A 20,111-nucleotide genomic window follows, 5' to 3' on the forward strand; every position below is an offset into this window, starting at 1 on the left:
CTGAACCGGTCCAAACAGCCACATAGCTGAAAACACCTGAGTGGATATGCATCGCCTTGATTTAACCCTTAATAATGCATCACTTTCTAATGTTTAAATGAAAGTAAATAGAAAATAACACCTGTCAAAGAAAATGCAGCAAAATAAAGTATTGTTTGAATGTGATGGAGGTAAATTGGGAATCCTCAAGTATGTAAAAATTATATATCTAAGTATTTAACTTAACTAAATGTACTGCGAACCCCCGTAAAAAAAGTATAACTCCAAAGACTGCGAGCTTAACCCTCTGATTTGATTTCACTTCAGATTGTGTAGTCAAACAATATTTTGGCAAAAGGTGATTTTTAAAAATTTTTTATTTGGTAAACATACATTTAAATCCCACAAAATGTGCATGTAATAATAATAATAAAAATGAAAATGTAACTGAGTGTTAATTTATCATTCATTCATTTATTCTACCAATTTTCACAAATAACCAAAAAGGAGGAAAAAGAGGAAGAAAAAAGAAAACATTGGTCACATTGCTGCTTCATTTTTTCATCTATCTGAAACACCAGGAAGTCTAGATATTCTGTAACAAGGACTTTTTTTTTAGCATAGAGGACAAAACAGAGACTCGGTAGCTAAAGTCTGTCTGTGATTTATGAGTTTCTTCAGTCACGGTCTGACTCGAGCTCTCCAGTGTGACCGACATGGTGGAGGATTGTCGTGGCTTCTAGTATGTAGCGTGGTTAGCAAGGCGAGCATGGTTAGCATGCTAAAGATAGCTGCCCTTCACCGGATGACCTGTCAGGTATATGAGAAGAACTAATGAGTCTGCTGAGTGTGTGTGTCTGTGTGTGTGTGTGTGTAGCCTCCACGTGTACGCTCACATGCCTTTTAATAATGCATGACTAGTTTTAGAGATTTTGTTTCCATTGTTTCTGCTAATAAAACTACAATTTCCTTCAGGATTTCTCTCTCTTCCTCCCATTTCTCCTGTGTAGCATCATTGTGGTTAGCACTGATAGCAGTATTTCTGCAGACGAGCTTGTGTGGCGTGTTTGCACGTGCAAGTGTTTGTAAGACATCCTGTCCGTCCTCAGTCCCTCAGTGTGATGATGATGTGATCGTCCTGTCCTTTCCACAGCATCTCCCCTTCAAAGTCCAGCATCTTGTGCTTGCGGCAGCGCAGCAGGATGCCCACCACCTTGTCCGAGATCTTCACGTAGCGATCGAAGAGTCGGCCGAAGGTTATGATGGTCCTCCCCTCTTTGTCCTTAAAGCCCATGTCTCTGATGATCCACACCATCTCCTCCATCTCCCTGTGGATGTGTTTCTGCGCCCTGTCGCCCCTCTGCGCCGTCCTGGACCCCTCTTTGGGCCGACCGTAGCCGGAGTCGCCCTTGCGGAGGCGCTGGGCCATGGAGAAGTCGTAGTCGAACTCCTCGCTGAAGGGGTTGAGCTTCTGGCCCTCCATGTGCTGCACGGACCACTGCTGCCAGCGGTTTTTGATGTCACCCGTAGTGGCAATCTTAATCTGCAGATAAAGGATGGCGGGAAGGTTAACATCAGAGTTTAAAGAGCAGCTGATCATTTTATTATTACTGTGTTCAAACCTGCAAAGCGAAAACATCAGTTTGAGAATCACTTAACCTGTGAAAACAGCTGGATTTTGTCTTGTCACGGTTTGGGGTTTTTGGTTTGTTTATCTCCTGTTTTATTTTGGAGCTCTCTTCCCATGTGTTTCCACTTCCTGTCTTTGTGTTTTCTTAGAGTGCATTTACATAGCGGGGGGAGTTTGATGAAGGACAGAGAGTTGCATCATGGGAAATGTAGGTTCCAGTGTTTCTGGGGCTTTACCCATACTAGGGACTTATTGAAAATTATTGTAGGGCGCTCGCTTGATGGAAATGGCGGTTTTTCACCAGGCGTGTCGCTTTCCACGTTTTCTTTCAAGTCATGCATCTGAAGAATTTCGTCATGTCACGAATACCGCCATATTTTGTCGGGCATGTGATAGGACTACAAACACAGCTGTCAAACGGATATATAAACCAATCAGGATGATATAATGCAACTAAACAAACCAGCAGCCTGGTAATCTTGGAGACGGCTGAAACCTTTTGTCGCAGCAAAAATGCAATTTCTGCCGAGAGGTTCTCATCGAAAGTGTCGAGCACCCCGCCGTAAATTAGACTTAACATTCAGGATATCTGTGACTCTGCTGCAAAAACGTCAACATTATCTTTTTCTGACAATTGTACTTAACTACTTTACTTACTATTTTGCTTTTATTTCTTTGAGATCATCTTAAAAAGTCTGCATTGACCGCGCCCCCTCTGCCTGTGTATAAACATTGATAAATGACCCCCCGATCTTTAAATAAACTTGTTGCTGTAATTGATCCCCATGTTGGCCTTTGCTTTGCACCCAGCCACATACAGTAATGGAAAAATACTGTCTATGTTCATACACACAAGCAAGCTCAAACATATTTACATCCTCTGGAGTCCATTAATAGGTTTTTAAAAAGCAAAGCGGGGTGTTTGTGGGCTCGTTAGCCCCTTTTTCATGCACTGTTGTAACTTTAAATGATCTCAGATCCCATCCCTGTGTGCTTTTGTCTTCCCTGTCCTCTGTTCTGTCTCCATGCCATCATTCATCAAAATCTTCTTCTCCTTCCTATTTAATCTTTTCTCCCACCCCGACCCCCCTCTGTCCTCCACCTCCTCCTCCGGTCTCCCCCCTCCTCCCGCCTCTCCTGGTATTTTCCACAGCTTGCCAGGACTTCAGCTCAGTGTCACCGTACCTCTCTGGAATCTGCTCTGTGAAAGTGAAGACCTTTGTCGAAACTCTGTGAACCCTTCAGCGTGATAATGATCTATTTAGCCACCATCTTTAGTTCTCAGCATTTGTTGCTGTGATCTTTCTGCTGATAGTAACATATATTAAAGTACTGTACTCATGTGCAGTTCAGAGGTACTCTACTTGGGTATTTCCATCGTAAGGTTGTTTATACATCAACTTCACCGCATCTCACTGTCTCGGTTTTCACGTGTCAGAACATCCTCTGATGCATCAGTTGTAAATGTAAATGTAAATGAATAAAAATTCATCTCTGGGTGTCTTTATATTCTGTCTTGATTCTGTCGAGGGTTTCTCGTCTTTCTCTGAATTATTCTCGTCACAGTGTCGGTCTCTCGGATTACGTCTCTCGTCCATGTCCCTCTCTGCCCTCACCCTGTTCCACCTGAAGGTCAGGTTGGAGGACACGTTGGAGAGCGTGACTATTTTTATTTACGTATATTGCATTGCTGCTCGGTCCAGCTCGTGCTTTTACGAGTTGGACTCTGGCGATCCCCTCAACCTGTGTACGGGACTCCTCTGCCTTTTTTAGGAGACGGTTTAGAGTCAGAGTTATGAAACTGTTCTGCTCTTTGGTTTCGGATTTCTTCAGGTGACATCAAAGAGACTTCTGCTGAAACTTGTTTATTCACACTGTGTGAATATTTATGCTCTAATTTCAGGGATTTGTCCTCCACTGTGTGTGTTTGACTCAGGGACAGGAGCATTATTTATGACGGTTGTAGAGAAAGCAGGCAGTGTCTGATCAAAACACTGTTTCATACTTTTAAAAAAAATGAAAGGGGAATTATATAAGGCTTGACTTTTGTAGCTGTGCTCTTCAGGTCGTCTATAAGCCTGTCATCAACAACACTGAACTGTACAAAGGACCAATTCTCTAACGACCTCTATCACAGTATAAGAGGTTTGGATGTTAGCCAGAGATGAAGTGTTTGGCCTTTTCTGCCATCGCTGTGTCTCCACTCGTCTTTCTGTTCTTTGTAAGGACAAATTGCAAAAAGGAGCCTCGAGCAGCTTTCACCCTCTGCAGCTATTATTTTAACTGCTTGGATATTTTAAAGGCACATCAGTGAAATCTGCAGCAGATATGAGCTGCATGCTGACAGATGTTGAATATTTTTTACTCTATTTTACTTCATTTTAACGTCATCAGTGTTATTTTTAAATACAAATAACTGGAACATGCTGGCACATCTACAAAAGTGGAAAATGCTAATTGGAAATTGAAGGACAGAACAAATATAAATCATGCTTGAGTGTCTTCGTCAGGCCGGCTAGTTAATTTCTTGTCTCATATTCACTAGTATTAAATAACTTTTTCATGAGTGCTATTTTAAGTTCATTTAAAGCTGCAGCGGAACAAACTGAGAGTACAACACTGACTTATCAGCAGCTACAAAGTTGCCTATTTTTTACTAAATCTAGCAGCTAAGGTTTGATATCATTGTTTATACGAAGTTGTGTCCAATATTCATTCTCGTTTTAGCTCCTTTTTTTTCTTTAGCAGCTACATTCTCCACTCTGATCAGAAGCTAGTTGCTGTTTTTGTGCTAAACTGGTATGTTTGTCTTTTGTTGATGGAAGCCATGTTGATAAGAGCGCAGAGACCAAAGCCAACAGTGACTTGTACTGTAAAAACAAAACAATAAGTTAAAAGAGGCTAAAAAACTGGGTTATAATTATCTGTAGGATCATCGAGAGGCCTCTTTTGCATTAGCCACAATTATTTTACGCATTGTTAAAGGTGCAATATGTAAGAATTTTAGTCGAAAACATTAAAAAACATCACATCATAAAATTATCAGCAGAATGTGAATTAAAACAGAGATATCTTGTTGTCCATGTCTAAAGCTCTCTTGCTAGCGGTGTAAACACTAGTGCTTCCAGTCAGAACTGCTAGCTGCATGGCTAACTGGGCTAACCAGCTAAGCTTAGCTTAGAAGCTACAGTTGACAGGAGTCAGCAGTTACTCTGGTGATATCTTGGTACGTTTGAGAGAGTGAATTTGACAGGGGACCAGTTCTTACATATTGTACCTTTAGTATAAAAATATGATTGGCGCAAGGTCCACTGTGCAGGATTAAAGGGAGATCTACTGGCAGAAATGTGATATAATATTCATAATTATATTTTCATGAGTGTTTTATGACCTGATACTAAGATTTGTTGTGTTCTTGTATAGAATGAGTACTTTATATCTGCAGGGGGAGCCGTCACTTCCCACCATGTTGCACGGCCATGTTTGTTTCTACAACAGCCCAAAATGGACAAAGCACACACGGGCTCCTGAGAGGTTCTGTCACTCTACCTTGGGCCTGTTGCTCAGTTTCTTGGGCTGGATGTCGCCCTGCTCAGATTTCGGTTCACCGTTGTCGCTGAGCCCGACCTCCTCTCCCAGCCCGCTGTCCTCTGTGTCAACACTGCTGCTCCTTGACCCCAGCTTCTTGTCCTGGAGCATCAGCTTTCTGTCTTGGATGACCCCTACACCTCCTGCGCTCTGTAGAGCCCTCATGTGGCGCCGCCTTGTTGGCGACTCATTTCCAAGGAACGGCTTGCTCTCCTCGGGCCCGGACTCCATCTTGCCTCGGATGGCGTTGACCAAGTCGAGGCTGCCGCACTCGCTGCGTTTGGGCTGGATGGTCTTGGTCACAGAACAGGCTCGGATCTTACCCCCGCTGTTGTCGTCGGCGTCAACTGTGATGACACGCGGGGTGACGGTAAGTTTGACCACATGGTCTTTTTTGTTTTCCTCTTCAACCGATGAAGGCATCCAGCCACTCGGGATGGTTTCCTGTTTGTTGCTGTGATCGTTGGCCCAGCCCTGCCAGCTCTTGGCCAAGTTGGCCACCATGGCTGCACATTTTATCTTCCGCACTGCTCGTTTGAAAGCCTGCGGCTCCTTCGGTGAAACTGTGGTGGTCCCAGCGCTGCTCATGGTGACGGGATACTAGAAGGGACAGTCGCCAGAAATGTATATCTTTGTTGAAAGTTTTTGATAAAACCTTGCAAAGTATTCCCACGTCTCCAAAGTACGAAAAGTCCAAAGTCACACTGTGACTGTTTAAAACTGGCTCAGGCAAAAACACTTTTGTCTGAATGAATATTTCGATTCTTTTTGTCCCGGACTTGAATCTCAAGAACTCCTCACTCGAACAAGTCCGTTCATCTCCTCACAGAAACATCCGGAGCCTTCCAGATCGTCAGTCGGTCAGTGGGTGAGCGGCTGGTGTGAAGAGTGAGAGGACTTTGGTTTAATCCCCCTGATGAAGCCCCTCTGGCTCCACACCGGCCTTTAAATAGGGAAGGGTCGTAAAGGAAGTGATGTCGCATGGCGTCCACGTGAGACAGAAAAGTCCGGTGTCAACATTCTTGTTACTGACACAGGTTCATGCACACACACACACGCACACACACACACACACACACACGGTGACTGAGGAGTGGAATTTCTCCCAGTGGGATCCAGGGAACAGGTGTCCAGTGTTTTTAGCCCGGAGGTTTCTGTCCTTACACACAAATACTCTGAAACACAAACAGGCCATCGCTCTGAGTCAGCCTGCTATACTTGAGGGACCTGTGTGTGTGTACTGTATGTGTTCATTGTGTATATATAGGGATGTTATCATCCAAATACACAACTTTCCTTTGTGGCTCGACCCGTAATGCTGTGATCACTTCGATGTGTGTGAGTGTGAGTTCTTACATTGTGGGTCACACACCAGGCGTCTGGAGTGTGTGTTTGTCTGCGTGTCTGTGCATGCAGAGCTGCAACTATTTCCGTCTCAGTGTATATTTGTCAATATGTAAGTGTGAAATCTGACTATGATTCATGTAGGGCAGCACGGTGGTGCAACGGTTTGAACTGCAGCCCGCTCGCCAGGATGAAATGTTACTGATACGTCCACAGATGAAGGTGGTGGAAAGTGAAAAGGCTGCCAAACCGGTCAGCGCAGTTCGCGTCTACGTTTCGATTTTTGTAAATGCGAACCAACTGGATGTCTTTGACGAGGGACAAGTGACGTTTTAAATTTTGTGCGCAGTATACCACTAAACCTCGGGACAATTTCAAACCATGTTTGTGGCAACCAAAACAGATATTTTAAGCCAAACCATGAAGTTTTCCTCACGCTAACCATTTATTCTGGCGGTTGGGTTGAAACTGTCGCCTCTCAGCAACAATGTTTATAACCACCGGCCAGCTGGGTCTCAGTGTGGAGTTTGCATGTTGTCACTGTGTCTGTGTGGGTTTGCTCCAGGTGCTCCGGTTTCCTCCAACAGTCCTAAAACAGCTGGGTTAGACTTGAACCCTCCACAACCCTCTAAAAAGATAAACAGTCATATATAATAGATGGATCATTGATTCATACTCTGTGTGTAATTCAGCTGTTTCCATATCGGCTTGAAATGCGTTTAACTGCTTATTCTCTGCGCTCAGCTGATGTTTTTTATGTTTTCTTTTTAATTATTCTTTTCATTGACTGATTGTTGCTTGTTTGACTGTGTGTTGTTGAACTGTGGTTGTGGTATCTTGTGCACCATCTGTGAGGTTGTACTCAGACACATTTATTAGTAACCGTATTGCAGGAATATTCAATAATTTGGACACTGAATTCCAAAAACAAGAAAATAAATACTAGCAAAAAGCCAGACATTTATCATTTTTTTCTAATTTCTTAGTGTTTTTCTCAAAGTAACTGTCTAATTTAAATGTTTTGTTTGTACAACAGCCAACTCTCTCTGTGCATCTTCCATAATCACAAAAATCAGTTTCTGTTCAGTCAAGTAGCTGAAATAGCTCCCAGTGAAAGAGATGAAATAAAATAAAAAGGACATGGGAAATAAGATGAAACCCATTTTCTAGATCATTAAGATGACATTGAACTACTCTGCTTTCCCCCCCTCAGTTTAGACATTGAGTGATAAAATACAGATGTTAGGTCTGACCATTAAAACCTGAAGTCTCACTCAAGAAACAGAACAAACTCTCCTCTCTAACACTCTGGAGTAAATGTACAGAGGCCATGGCTTACATTTAATTATGTTTTACATGAAATAATCAGGTTTTTTCCCCATAAATCATCTTAGATTGGAACCAAATTAATTTATGTTATATAAATATCAAGTATATGTAAGTCTCATAAACTGACTGCTTCTGTATTTTTATCTGTTTGTGTTTGTTAGGAACAAAGAGTCTCTCCCACAAACTAATGAACCTGTTTATTTTTCAGCACATATTCCCCACTGATCTACTCTCATATTGCCTCGTTACATAATATGTAAAAGTGTGATGTAAGTTTCTTTCTCGGCAGAGCTCATTAGCGACAGTCAACACGGAGGACGGTGTATTAAAAAAAACCAGCACCGACTGTCGATCGGGCGACAGAATGACTGAGAGATTTATCGTGCGATTAAGTGATTCATTAGCAGAATCCTCCTTAGTGTTCATTAAACAGGATTAAATGAGACACTTCACCAAAGAAATCTGAGTTAACGTCCAACTACGGCTCTAATTCGTGCTTTAATTCTTTTCTTTTTACTGCTGCTGTCACCTTTATGCACGTATTTTATAGTTCTTAATAAAACCTTGTAGAGCAGAAACATGTCTGAAAAGCCATGAAGAAGCTTTTTTAGTTGTTTTAGGTGTTGATCACGACATTTAGTTGCGTCATACACAAAATATAATGTAAATACACGCCACTTCAGGTATCACTGATGCAGTTGACAAACCAAAGCATAGTTGGATCATGAGAATAAATATCTTTCAGCACCGATAAAACATTTGTATCCGTGTGCAGCCAGACAAAGCCTGAAAGAGCGTCTCTGCGGACTAAAATAACCAACCAAGGGCCGTCGCCAGCTCAGGTTTCTGCCATAGAAATGTGTGTGTGTGTGTGTGTGTGTGTGTGCTTCAGGTTCCCTGGTCCCACGCCAGCAGCTGCCTCACGTGCACGCTCCCACCGCTCCCCACTGTGCACGGCAGGCTCCCACAGAAATAGACGTGCCTGGCGCTCGGAAGCAATGAGAAAGGTGCGAGAGCGCCGTGTGTAATGATACGAGTATTTAAACGTGACTTCATCAGAGGAAAAGTGGCTTTTTGTGCCGCGTGTGAACAAGCGAGTCACCGGCTGAATAACAATAATGTGGGACACTCGGTCCGTCCCTGCAGGAAAACTCTCTGTGTTCGCTCATGTTTAATTAGAACTGAATGTAGGAACTGTTTCTTCAGTTCTGCATCTCTTAGAGTTTTGTAAACTATGTGACGGCGTTTAAAATGTCTCATCTTTTTGAAATATGATCCCGTTTTTCACAACAGCTGTTCATGTTGTTTTTCTACGTGGATCCACACACAGAAACAAAATATAGCGCTGTCTTTTTTGAGTTTTCGGTTTAGTTATTTCCTGTTTTATTCTGTAGTTCTCTCCTCATGTGTCATGTTTCATTTTCCACTTCCTCCCTTTGTCTGTTTTCCCCCCCTTCTTCAGTGCACACCTGTGTCTCGTTAGTTAATCACCCTCTGTGTATTTAAGCCGGTGTTGGTTTGGCTGTTTCGCCTCTGTGTTTCCTGCATCGTCCTGTCCCATCTTCCTGCTTTTGCTTTGGATTTTGCATTTTGGACTTTTTGGACTTCGTGGCCTGCAGCTTTGGTTACATTAAAGCTCGCTTTCTGCTCCTTACCTGTCTGCAGGTGGGTCCCTTTGTGTTAAACCTGACATATGCTTCATTGAAGGGAGCATCTCGCACAGGAAGGTTTTCTCCGTGTTTTCTGTAGCAAAGAAGCTGTCACAAGGTGAAACTTGAGATGTTATGATTCACAGACCTTTACAAACCACTCTCTCAGATTTTTTAAATAATACACTTGACATTCATATTTCCAACAATGTTCAAACCAGAGAAATTTGTAATTTAATTCAACTTTAGGGAGAGAGTCTGGAGGAAGTCGGTGACGTGACTAAAAGTAACGTGAAGAAAACTGTAAAACATTTCCTCCTTCATGACCATTTCAGTCTGACTCAAGTTGATAAATGTTCCTTGGCAATGGTGGTTTGAAGACAGCATCTCCCATGATCCCAAGCTGCTTATCTCGTGTCTTTTGTGTTGCTTTGATTGACAGACTCCTCACGGCCACTGGTGGACTCAGGGGGGGGACAAAACGCTCATGTTTGGGAAAGAAGCGGTGAAGATTGTCCCCTTGGATGCCCCAATGGCAGATTAAACGTGATAAAGTGCACTCTGGGGTGCCCTTTGAGCGGACAACACATGAGGAAGTGCCCTCTGAGGTGGTAGCTGGTGCCATTTTAATTTATTTTTAGAGTCCACAAGTGCTCAGGGCAGAAAACTGTGCATTAAATAAGACCTAAATTCTGTTGGGCTGGAGAGACGAGCTCCTCAGGTGAGAAATCAAGTGAAAGAACACAAAAATACTGGTATTAAAGCTACTAACTTACACACCGTAGGAGCACAATACTCGTATATGTACACGCTGTATTTGATAAAACACTGACTGGAGTTTTTGGTCGTAAAAACGGGGTTTCAAATCTTTTCCTTTCTTTTCCTCTAATCTCACAGAGCCAGGCCTCCATCTGCTCAGACTCATGATGATAAGCTGTTGGTTTACAGGCTGGAATAACAAGTCAGGACGTTTATGTGCAAAACAAACTTTTAAAAATATCAATCATTCTTTGGAGTATTGCGCGGATTGAAGTTTTCAGAGACCGATTGATCCGGTGTTATTGTAGTTGAGGGAGAGGATTTATGAGCCGAACTCAAATGTTGCGGTGTTGGAAAAGTGCGAGCGTGTGAAATCCATCTGCAGTCTCTCTCGGCAGACGTCAGGAGTTCATTGTTTCTTTTGTCAGATTCCTTAACGTGACTGAACCGATGACAACCTGAAGCTGCAGTGAAGACTGATGGGAGATCTTCATCGGCTGCCGCAGCGTCATTGTTGCTGACTTCATAGCTACAGGCAGCACTCCCAGCTGCTTTACGTTTCTAGAGTGAATCAGATCCTTAATAAAAAGAAGCTGAGCGTTAAAGCATTCAAGACAGATTGATATCTGATGTCTGAAGCCAGCTCCAGAGGTGGCTCAGTGATTCAGGGTTTCCTGCCAAATGGCTCCTCGGGAGTCGGAGTTAAGTTCCACATCAAAGTTATTATGTACTCAGACTCACACCCCCCCGAAACAGATATTTTCTAACACCGTTGTTAATCATTTGTATTGATGATTTCACTCAGAGAGTTTCACGCTGATCCAAGTCGTAAGAGGCGCTCCAACAGTGAGTCATACGACTCGAAATGAATGAGAGGTTTATTTCCAGAGTCGCCTGAAATAGCTCCTCATACCTCACAACTCTTATTAGCTGCACAGACACTCCTTCATGAATTTATGTTTATTTCTCAACACATACTTCACGTGGGAGGTGTCACACCAGGAAATGTAGAGATAAAAAAACATATCCCATGTACCTGCTGTACTCCAGTTTAAAGTCACTGGCTCAGTCCAGGTCCATGACTAACACCGGAGACATATTCAATAACTTTAAATAATAAAATGAGCAAAAACTAAAAGTACTGTAAAACTTTTGTACTCAGCTATCTGAATGTATTTGTCAGGCAATGTGTGAGAAAGATGATAATATAAGGGCAGTTATAGAAGACAAAATCAAGCTGCTACCTGCATTAATAAAATAATAAAATAAACAATAATAGAAATAGAAAATTTCATGAAACTTAATTTTTGGTGACTGGACACATCTTTCTAAAGAGATAGAGTGACACATGGAGAAAAACATGGACTCATGACATCACATCACGGTTATTGCAACATTATAAAAAGTTGAAATAGTCATACAGTGTCAATAAAAAGTTAAAATACAGTTTTTTATTCATTCATTGTCATTAAAAGTCCTGCATTTTGTGCATGATGTACTAACAACAGACATGTGAAGTCCCAAGTCATTTTTTCCTTACACAAGAAACTTCAGTCTAACCTGCAGCATCTGGTCTTTATACAGAAAAAGATTAATGATAATGATATTATTAACCACTTTATACATCCTGTTCAAAAGGTGTGACTAAGAATTGAATTTATTTCCTGATACTCAGTGAAACGATTGTAATAAAACAAAGAAACTGAAATTTCCTCTCACTACAAAAATGTTCCCTTCCCTTCACTTTTAAAGAGTCAAGAGTCTTTTCTGTCAAAATCAGTGACTTGAGTGGACAAACTCCACATCTCTGATCGATATACAGGCGTATAATTCATCTACTACACATAATTCATTTAATATTTATTTATTTGCTCTATTTCTACTGGTTACAACTCAGAATACGTGAGTTGTACAGACCTTCTTTAGTCTCTACCATTCTTAAATATCTATTATGTGGTCAGTTTTTGTTGCCCTCGTTCAGTTTTTATTGTACACTGAAAATGCTGAAAAGCTGCAGACACTTCTACGCTCCTGACCTGATTATCCGTCCTCACCTCAGCAGGAGGAAAAACAGTAAGGGAGGATTTTATTACCCCCCAAAAACCTGTTCATTTTCAAAACTCATCATCCACGAGCGTTTCTTTCACTAACAAAACATATTTTCACACCGATCACAGTGTCTATATTTTTGCCTTGCGTGTTTCTCTCTTGCATAATGGATATTTTTGTGTCTAATTGGAGAGTGTCTTTTTCTGTGTGTGCTGACGCCACGGCTGCAGGAAGGAGAGCCAGGAGTGAGATCTCATTACTGGGTTTTGGTTCTTCTGGCCCGGCCAAGTGTCAGTCCTGGCAGAGCGAGACACACACACACACACTGCGACCGCACAGCCTGTGACACACTCACATTCTCACACACATTTACACTTCTATACTTGTGAGGGCTGTCGGTGACTCAACGCGTTCCCTCACACATCGCCCGAAGCTCGATCACCACAGATACACGGATAAATTTAACCCCCTTACGTTAACCTATAGCTCTTCTAATATCAGTGCTACACGTAAGCGTTGACCCTCAAATAACCATTTATAGATGTGAAGTCGCTTCCCAAAAATGTTTTTAAATCAGTGTAGAGACACAGGAACCAACACATACATGCAGGGAGTAGGTTAACACAAACACACACACACACACGCGCTTATGTGCTTGTCCAAGTCCGACTGTGAGAAAACAGATTGGAGTCAGTGTGAGAAGAGGACGTTTTTCTGGCTGCCCGTGATGACGGTGACATCATCGCGCAGCCGCGGCGATGAACAATGTGTTTGTGATCTGTCTCTGGTGGAAAAGAGCAACTGTCTCTGGCTCTGGACGCTCTGCAGGCTGGATCAGAAGAGGAAACTGTTACTGCTACAGCGTGCAACAAAAATAACAGCTCACACACTGAAAACTTGCCTTTGTTGTCTTTTTTATTGCAATAAGTGACTTTTATGTTGAAATTCACTGTACTGCTGAGTAAGTTCTGTTTGTTAAAAGGTCCCTTTAGACACAGTTACATCGACCTAACATGTAAAGAAATAACTGTGAGTGTGACTGTGAGCATGTGTACAGCGTATTGTGTATTAAACCACAGAGACTGGTCGAGGTTTGGACCAAATATATTAACTGCAGCGAGTCAAACAATCAGCAGCACAATATCACAAACGTATTAAAATGAATCAGTACCAAAATGCTGGTAAAATGTACAATGTCTCTCTTTCTGGCTCCAAACAGCTGTTTATTCTGCTAACGACAGATCTCTATTCGGTCTTGTAGGTAGATGAGGTTTCTGCAAACCACCGGACACGTCCAAGGTTACCACATTCACATTTTTAAGAAGACCTGTGGACAATTTCCAGCCGTTTTTATGACGACCAAAACTGGCTATTTTTCTTGGGAAGTCGGACCATCCCCATCCGGGATCTTGGCGACCAAACCATGATGTCTTCCTCACCCTAACCAAGTGGATTTCGTACTTTAAACCTGAGCACAGCGACAAAACATATTCGTTAGGTCTCTCACAGTCTGTTGTGGTTTGAATACTTCAGAGGTTTAGTTATTTCCTGTTTTATTTTGTAGTTCTCTCCTTCTGTGTCATGTTTTGCTTTTCACTTCCTCCCTTTGCCCTTTTTCCACCTTTTTCCCTCTTCGACTGTGTTTCATTAATTAATCCCTGTTATTTAAAGCCTGTGTTTTTCTATTAGCCTACTCTTTGTTTGTTTCCTGACATCGGTCCATAGTCCAGTATTTTTGTACTTCTTAATTCCTGGATTTGCCGACGCCTGCTTCTTGTTTTTTTGCTGCCTGCCTTTCTGTTTCTTGTAATCTGGAATCATTGGACTTTGGATTAAAGCTTTTGTTTTAAGGGTTAGGGTCTTTGTGTTTGAGATTTCAATGAAGTGTTGAGTTCAACGAATGAATCCATCAACATATCAAACAACCCAATATCATCGCAAAAGCATCTGATATCATATTTCCTGCAGAAATAACACTTTTACCTACAAAAGCAAACCTTCTAAAGTAATTTAAAAAATATCGTCACGCTCCTGGACACATAATGTTCGCATGCTGAGTGTCGTGATGCCCCTCTGTTTTCCAATTCTTCCTGCTGATGCCTTTTGCCTACTTCACCTTTGTCTTCACAGCTCAGTTTTTCAGTTTGGCAGCATATAAAAACTTTACTCTGGGTTCTTTACCCTGTTGCTAGTGCAAAAACCTCTGCGTAGCAGCTTTTTGGGGCCTTTTTCTGTTGTTTGCTAGCAGATGGAAATGTCAAGGAGGCACCGTCACTCAATACAAAGTCAACAGAGAGCGACGAGGGAGGAACTTATTTGCGTTCTGTCTTTATACAGCAGGGAAATTATTTGTTTTTGGTTAACAGCAGACTCTTATCTCTTAAATGCCTTCAGTCCTACAAGAGGTCAAGAAATGTGCAAACAGGACAAAATAGTTGACGCTTCCCGTCGCTGGATGCCGCAGCACTCGTCTATTGTTAATAGTTTTTTTATTTTTGCCATTATGCAGGAAAGCAGAGAGAGAGGGGGACGGGGGAAGTGGGACAGCAGCAGATCAGAGCACGAAGCTCCGTTCACAGCCGCACCGTCGCCCGGGAAAGAGGCAGAAACAGACAGAAATAAACCTGACAGGCGTTTCTTTAGCTCTGCACTCCTCGCTCTGTTCCCCGTCAACTGTGAATATGACACAGCTGAGTCACACAACGACGTGCGTGTGACACAGAGAGAGTTAGTTAATGTGTGTGCATGCATGTTTGTGTATGTGAAGCGCTTTCAGGTGTGTGTGGATTCACTCGGGTGCGTCAAAGAAACCTAATAGGATCAGTCAACTTCAATCTTATGTCGATTGATAATACACCAACGCACCTACGCACAGATTCTCTTTGAAGTGTATGTGTGTGTGTGTGTGTGTGCATGTGTGTGTTGAAATAAAACCCAGCCACGTGTCCTCACTTCCCGCTATAGGCGAAGTAAAGCCGATTAAAGAGGTTTACCATCTCACCATTGTCGTCTCCAATGCAACCTAACTACTGACGCGATGGAGCAGACAATGCAGACGGTGATTTGTTCGACTTGTTTATTCAACTGTTATTAAATTCTTCTGTTGCAGCGTCAGCACAGCGGACTAATACATTTGTTCTGCTATTTTATTAATTTCCCATCTTTCTCTTCCTCCCGTTTCTCCTCTCTCTCCATTATTTTCGTTTTTTTTATGCTTCCTTATCAGCGTGCAACAATAAACCGCTATATAACTGATTTGTATGCCTCTTTACGCTCTCTGCATGACTGTCTTTTTTTCTTGCTCTTTTATACATTAGCCATTATTTCTGCACAGCTTGCTCTCCGCTGGACCTCCGTGCTGTGGCTGATAGATATTTGTAATGCAGTTGCAAAAACTTCCCGGCCCGTGATGAAGTGCGTTATCGCCGGCAATCTTCCCAACATGTCCCCCCATCTTTCTCCTCCTCTCCCTCGTCTCCTATTTATCTCCTCGTTCCTGTGCCCTTTGTGGAGGATGGTGAAAAGTAGGTGAACAGCTGTGCAGAGGGCTCAGATAAGACTTATGTGAGGGGTATTAGCAGTCACACACGGGACATGTGCTTTTTTTTTTGTTTTTGGGGGGGACCATCTGAGCTGTTTGTGCTGAATTTCACTGCAGTGCCGACAATATGTGATTTTTTTTTTATTTGTGGGGTCTTTTCTCCGTCTTTTCTGAAGAGCTTCCATCTTAGGCCGAAGGTCGTAAGCAATAGTGGACACAGTGAGCCACAGTGAACGTACACTAAGCTTCACGCTCTACTAAGACGCCAGGGACCAGAGTTTGCATCCTGTCTCAGAACAACAATCACTGTTGGCTTCTTTAAATAATTACAAATGTTTCCTCTATCTGGACGGGACAGAGGAAACTCACCAGAGGAAGCAGAAACTTTTAGCTTCGGAAATTATCAGGAGGACAGCGGCTTTACTCCCAAAAAAAATGTCACTGTATGTGTTTGGATTTGTAGGAGAACATAAAACATTAACAAACATTAGATCCTGATTGATCCCGTCGTCGTGTCCGGAGATCTAAATAATCAATGAAGTTAAGCTGCTGTGCCTCGTGCAAAAATGTGCCTATCATCTCTCTTATCGGAGAGACGCAGTTATAGTTTGGCGACGCCCTAAATCAACTTGCGAAATAGACTTTATGCCATGCACCATATATCGTGCAAACAGGGCCATTAATTACTAACTAATCCATCAACTAGATCTTGAAATACTTAACAGAATAGGTGAAAAGTTTGACCTTTTGGTGGCACAAGATGAAAAGTCAGAGGATGGACAAAGTCATAAAGATTCATCCTATTGAGACCATGAAGGTGTGGACTAAAGTTCAGGGCAATCAAACCAGCAGTTGGTGAGATCTTTTGGTCGGCACCAGACTAACAGACTTTATCCAGGATTTTGCAGAATTGTCCGACCTCAGCTTCCTGTCTGGTTAAAGGGTGCAACCACACACACACACACACACACACACTAGCCATGATAACACGTCTGAACAGTGTTTTTCCATGAAATTCAGTTAGTTAAGTGACATTTGCACCAGTTTGCCAGCAAACATTTGTCTTCCATTTCCTCTCTTCCTCGTCACCCTGTCGCTCCGTCCATTTCCCGTCTCGCTGTTGTGATAACAAGGAAAATGAGTCTGCATTCTTATAATGGAGATTAATAAATGATATTAGAAAACAGTATTGCCAACATTTATCACTTCCCTCCCCCTTTCTTTTCTCTCTCTCTCTCTCTCTCTCTCATTTCTTCCCTCCTTCTCTTGCAATAATCAACCCAATAAGTGAGTCTGTAATGGTGGGAGATATTTTTGATGACACACAGTGTTGAAGCAGACTGGCTGTAAGTGCAGCAGTGCAGTCATATCCAAGCCCATTAGATAATGGAGCTAATATTGTGATGGAGCGGGATAATGCCGTCCTCAGCTCGATTTTCTTTACACAATGTGGAATATATAGATTTGATACATTTCCTGGACGGCCACACTCAGTTTTAATTGGCTAGAAAACATCAATAACATTTCAGTTTTATTACCGCTCTTTAAAAAACAACTGACCATTGCATATTATTTGAAAAACTGAGTGAAAACTTGTGAAAAGAAAGGCAGGACATACTGCTAACTCATCGTCTTGTAATGAGAGTGTGACCTAATGCACAGGGGACGATGTCTGCAGAGGCTCCCAGCGTACACTACACAGCCCGATATATGCAGATTACATGCAGGCCGGGTAGTAACAACAGCTCTTGGTCTAACAAGCTGTGTAATAAATGATCCTCTCATTCTGCAACAAGCTCCACTGCACAGAAAAATATTGCTGCTGTCAAATGTGGTTTTAATATATTCATCATGTGCAGCTACAGCACAGCCATGTGCAGCCTCTTCTTCTGTGGTGCTTATCGGACACCATCGCTCTGTTTTTAATGAGGGGCTCTCACGTCAGACGTCTCCTGGATCAGTGCCCGTCCTCATTGTTTTGGTGGGTTTTATCCGACGCAACCTGAGATAAATGATTTGTTTGTTTTTTACATAAATGGACTAAAATACTGCTGCTGTTGTGCGTTTGTTTGATGAATGGTTGTTGTCAGATGAAAAGCCAACACGTGTTTAACGACGCGCTCATGTTTTGGTTCTGTGGACGGCAGCGTCAGGCGGCCAGTCCACCAGGAAGAAAGTTAATAACTTTGGCGATTGTTTAACGTTTTCTCTCGGACCATCATCAGTTTAATTCATCACTTTATCCAATATTAACAATTACGATTATGACCCAGTATACCTAAGAAACGTATGAAACTCTGATCAACCTCAGCTGTGGTTTCAGTTACTTAGCAACGTTTATAACCGAAGTTAAACAAGTAACGCAGTGATTCAAGCCCATACCATGATGATTTTTGTAATGTTCTTGTCTAATCTTGATCGTATAGTTTTCTTTCCAAAACCTGACCAGACAGCAGCCGTACAACGAGTCCGGCATGTGTGTCGCTGTTACTGCTGTAACACTTCAAGCGCCATGTTGTTTTGGGAGATGCTGACAACTATCCAGTTGTTCAGATCTGAGCATTTAGCTGAAAACTGCAGGCATGGCTGTAGACTCTTGTTTCAAAATAAAGGCACCAAAAATCTAGCGTTCAGCGGACCTGAGACTGGCTTATTTTTCCTCGAGTAAAACTGGATCTGAAAAAAAAAAGCAGCATAAGGTACAATAAGGTGTAGAAAATAGAGAGAGGAAGGTTGTAGTAAAGGCAAACAAGTTGTTATTCCCAGAATTACTAGTGTCACTTTTTCAGTCTTAACAAGTCTTTTCTGTGCCTGTTGTTTCCGTAGGAACTTTGCCCATCAAGCTCAAATTATGAACCCTCCAGTGCTGAATGTGTTTTCTTGTTATTAGTTTACCATCAGAGCCCGTCCACCCTCATCCTAACATACACTGTGGTGGTCTCAATGTTTGGCAAATACAAAAAGAAAACTCTTTGTCTTTCAAAAGGTGAGACGGTATTTATAAACTGATTCATAACTAATCTTTTCTTCATCAGGACACGTGCGCCTGGTTGAGGCTCGGTGATGAATGAACGTGTTAGCGGAGTCGTTGCTCCGTGGAGACGTGCTGCTGCTCTCCATTAGTTTTCATTGTGTCGCCCTCCTGGCCAATAACTGTTTGGTCTCTGCTGCGAGGAGTCGCTCCACAGGCCGACTCTCTGATATATTAATTGGTCTGGATAACGAGCTTTCATTGTAACAAGAGACACCGCACATGTTTTGACCCACACAGGGCTCTGCATGTGTCCGCGTATCTGTGAAGTGTGTGAATGTACTGTACATGTGTTTAGTTCATTTGCCTTTGTGGTCAGTGAATGCATGATGTCAGTGCTATATATACAGTATAGAAATACGAACATGTGCCTGATGTATTGTCCCCCCGACTGTTGTCATTGGCCGTGCGCTGGTTCTATTTCAGAGTTCACCTCTGAGCGTTTGGCTTTGACTTTGCAGGAACACATTACCATGACAAATAGCCAGTTAATGTCCGTGTGTCCTGCCGCCGCTCCTCAGAGATGAGCCTCTGACCCACTAACAAGTCCTTGAGTCACAAACACACACACACACAGATATTATTAACTCGCCGCTGCACTGCTGTGTAACGGCAGCTAACATCGTGTCCATTGCACTCAAACCTGAAAGCCCTTACAATATGTGGAAGGACACGTGACTCACCAGCAGGATTTTAAATGAAAGACTGATGAAAACTACTTTTAAGTTTTATCCTGAAGGATAAAATTGTGTTTTTAATCTCTCACACATCACTCATAAACAGAACATTTGAATGAAATCTAGCTCAACAAATCCTCTGAAGTAAATGCAACACTTCCTCATACCTGAACGACTGAAAGGATCAACGAGCAATGACTCCTAAAACAACAGAACCCGCCACCCACCAGGCGAACTGGACCTTCATTGTACTGTTGTAGTTTGGTTAGGTTTAGGAAAAACATTGTGGTTTAGGTTGAAATAAGTACGTTACTTCTTTAAAGAGGTGCAGAACATAAGTAAGGAACGTAAGATAAGTCTCCTCAAGTATGTAACATAAGTGACATTTAGTCCACCCCTCATGCAGACTTTGTTGCCCTTTGTACCAGGTGACGTGACTTCCTCCTTTGCTACTGTAATAATTACTCAGGCCACTAGAGGTCGCTGCCTAACAATAAACAAAAATGTGGGGAGTAATAAGCTGCTTGCAAAGTCG

At 42.3% G+C, this 20,111-nt stretch overlaps 1 protein-coding gene across 1 annotated transcript; it reads right to left on the minus strand.

The window, feature by feature from the left end:
• Positions 1 to 325: 325 nt before the first annotated feature.
• abraa (actin binding Rho activating protein a) lies at positions 326 to 6,107 on the minus strand. The gene is made up of 2 exons (XM_084348210.1): positions 5,159 to 6,107; positions 326 to 1,522 (listed from the first exon to the last, which is right to left on the minus strand). The coding sequence occupies exons 1-2, from the start codon at positions 5,783 to 5,785 to the stop codon at positions 1,085 to 1,087; spliced, it is 1,065 nt and encodes a 354-aa protein (XP_084204336.1). The 5' UTR covers positions 5,786 to 6,107; the 3' UTR covers positions 326 to 1,084.
• Positions 6,108 to 20,111: the final 14,004 nt, after the last annotated feature.

The sequence above is a fragment of the Pagrus pagrus genome (genome assembly GCF_965226575.1).
Source record: "Pagrus pagrus genome assembly, chromosome: 3".
Taxonomy (NCBI): domain Eukaryota; kingdom Metazoa; phylum Chordata; class Actinopteri; order Spariformes; family Sparidae; genus Pagrus; species Pagrus pagrus.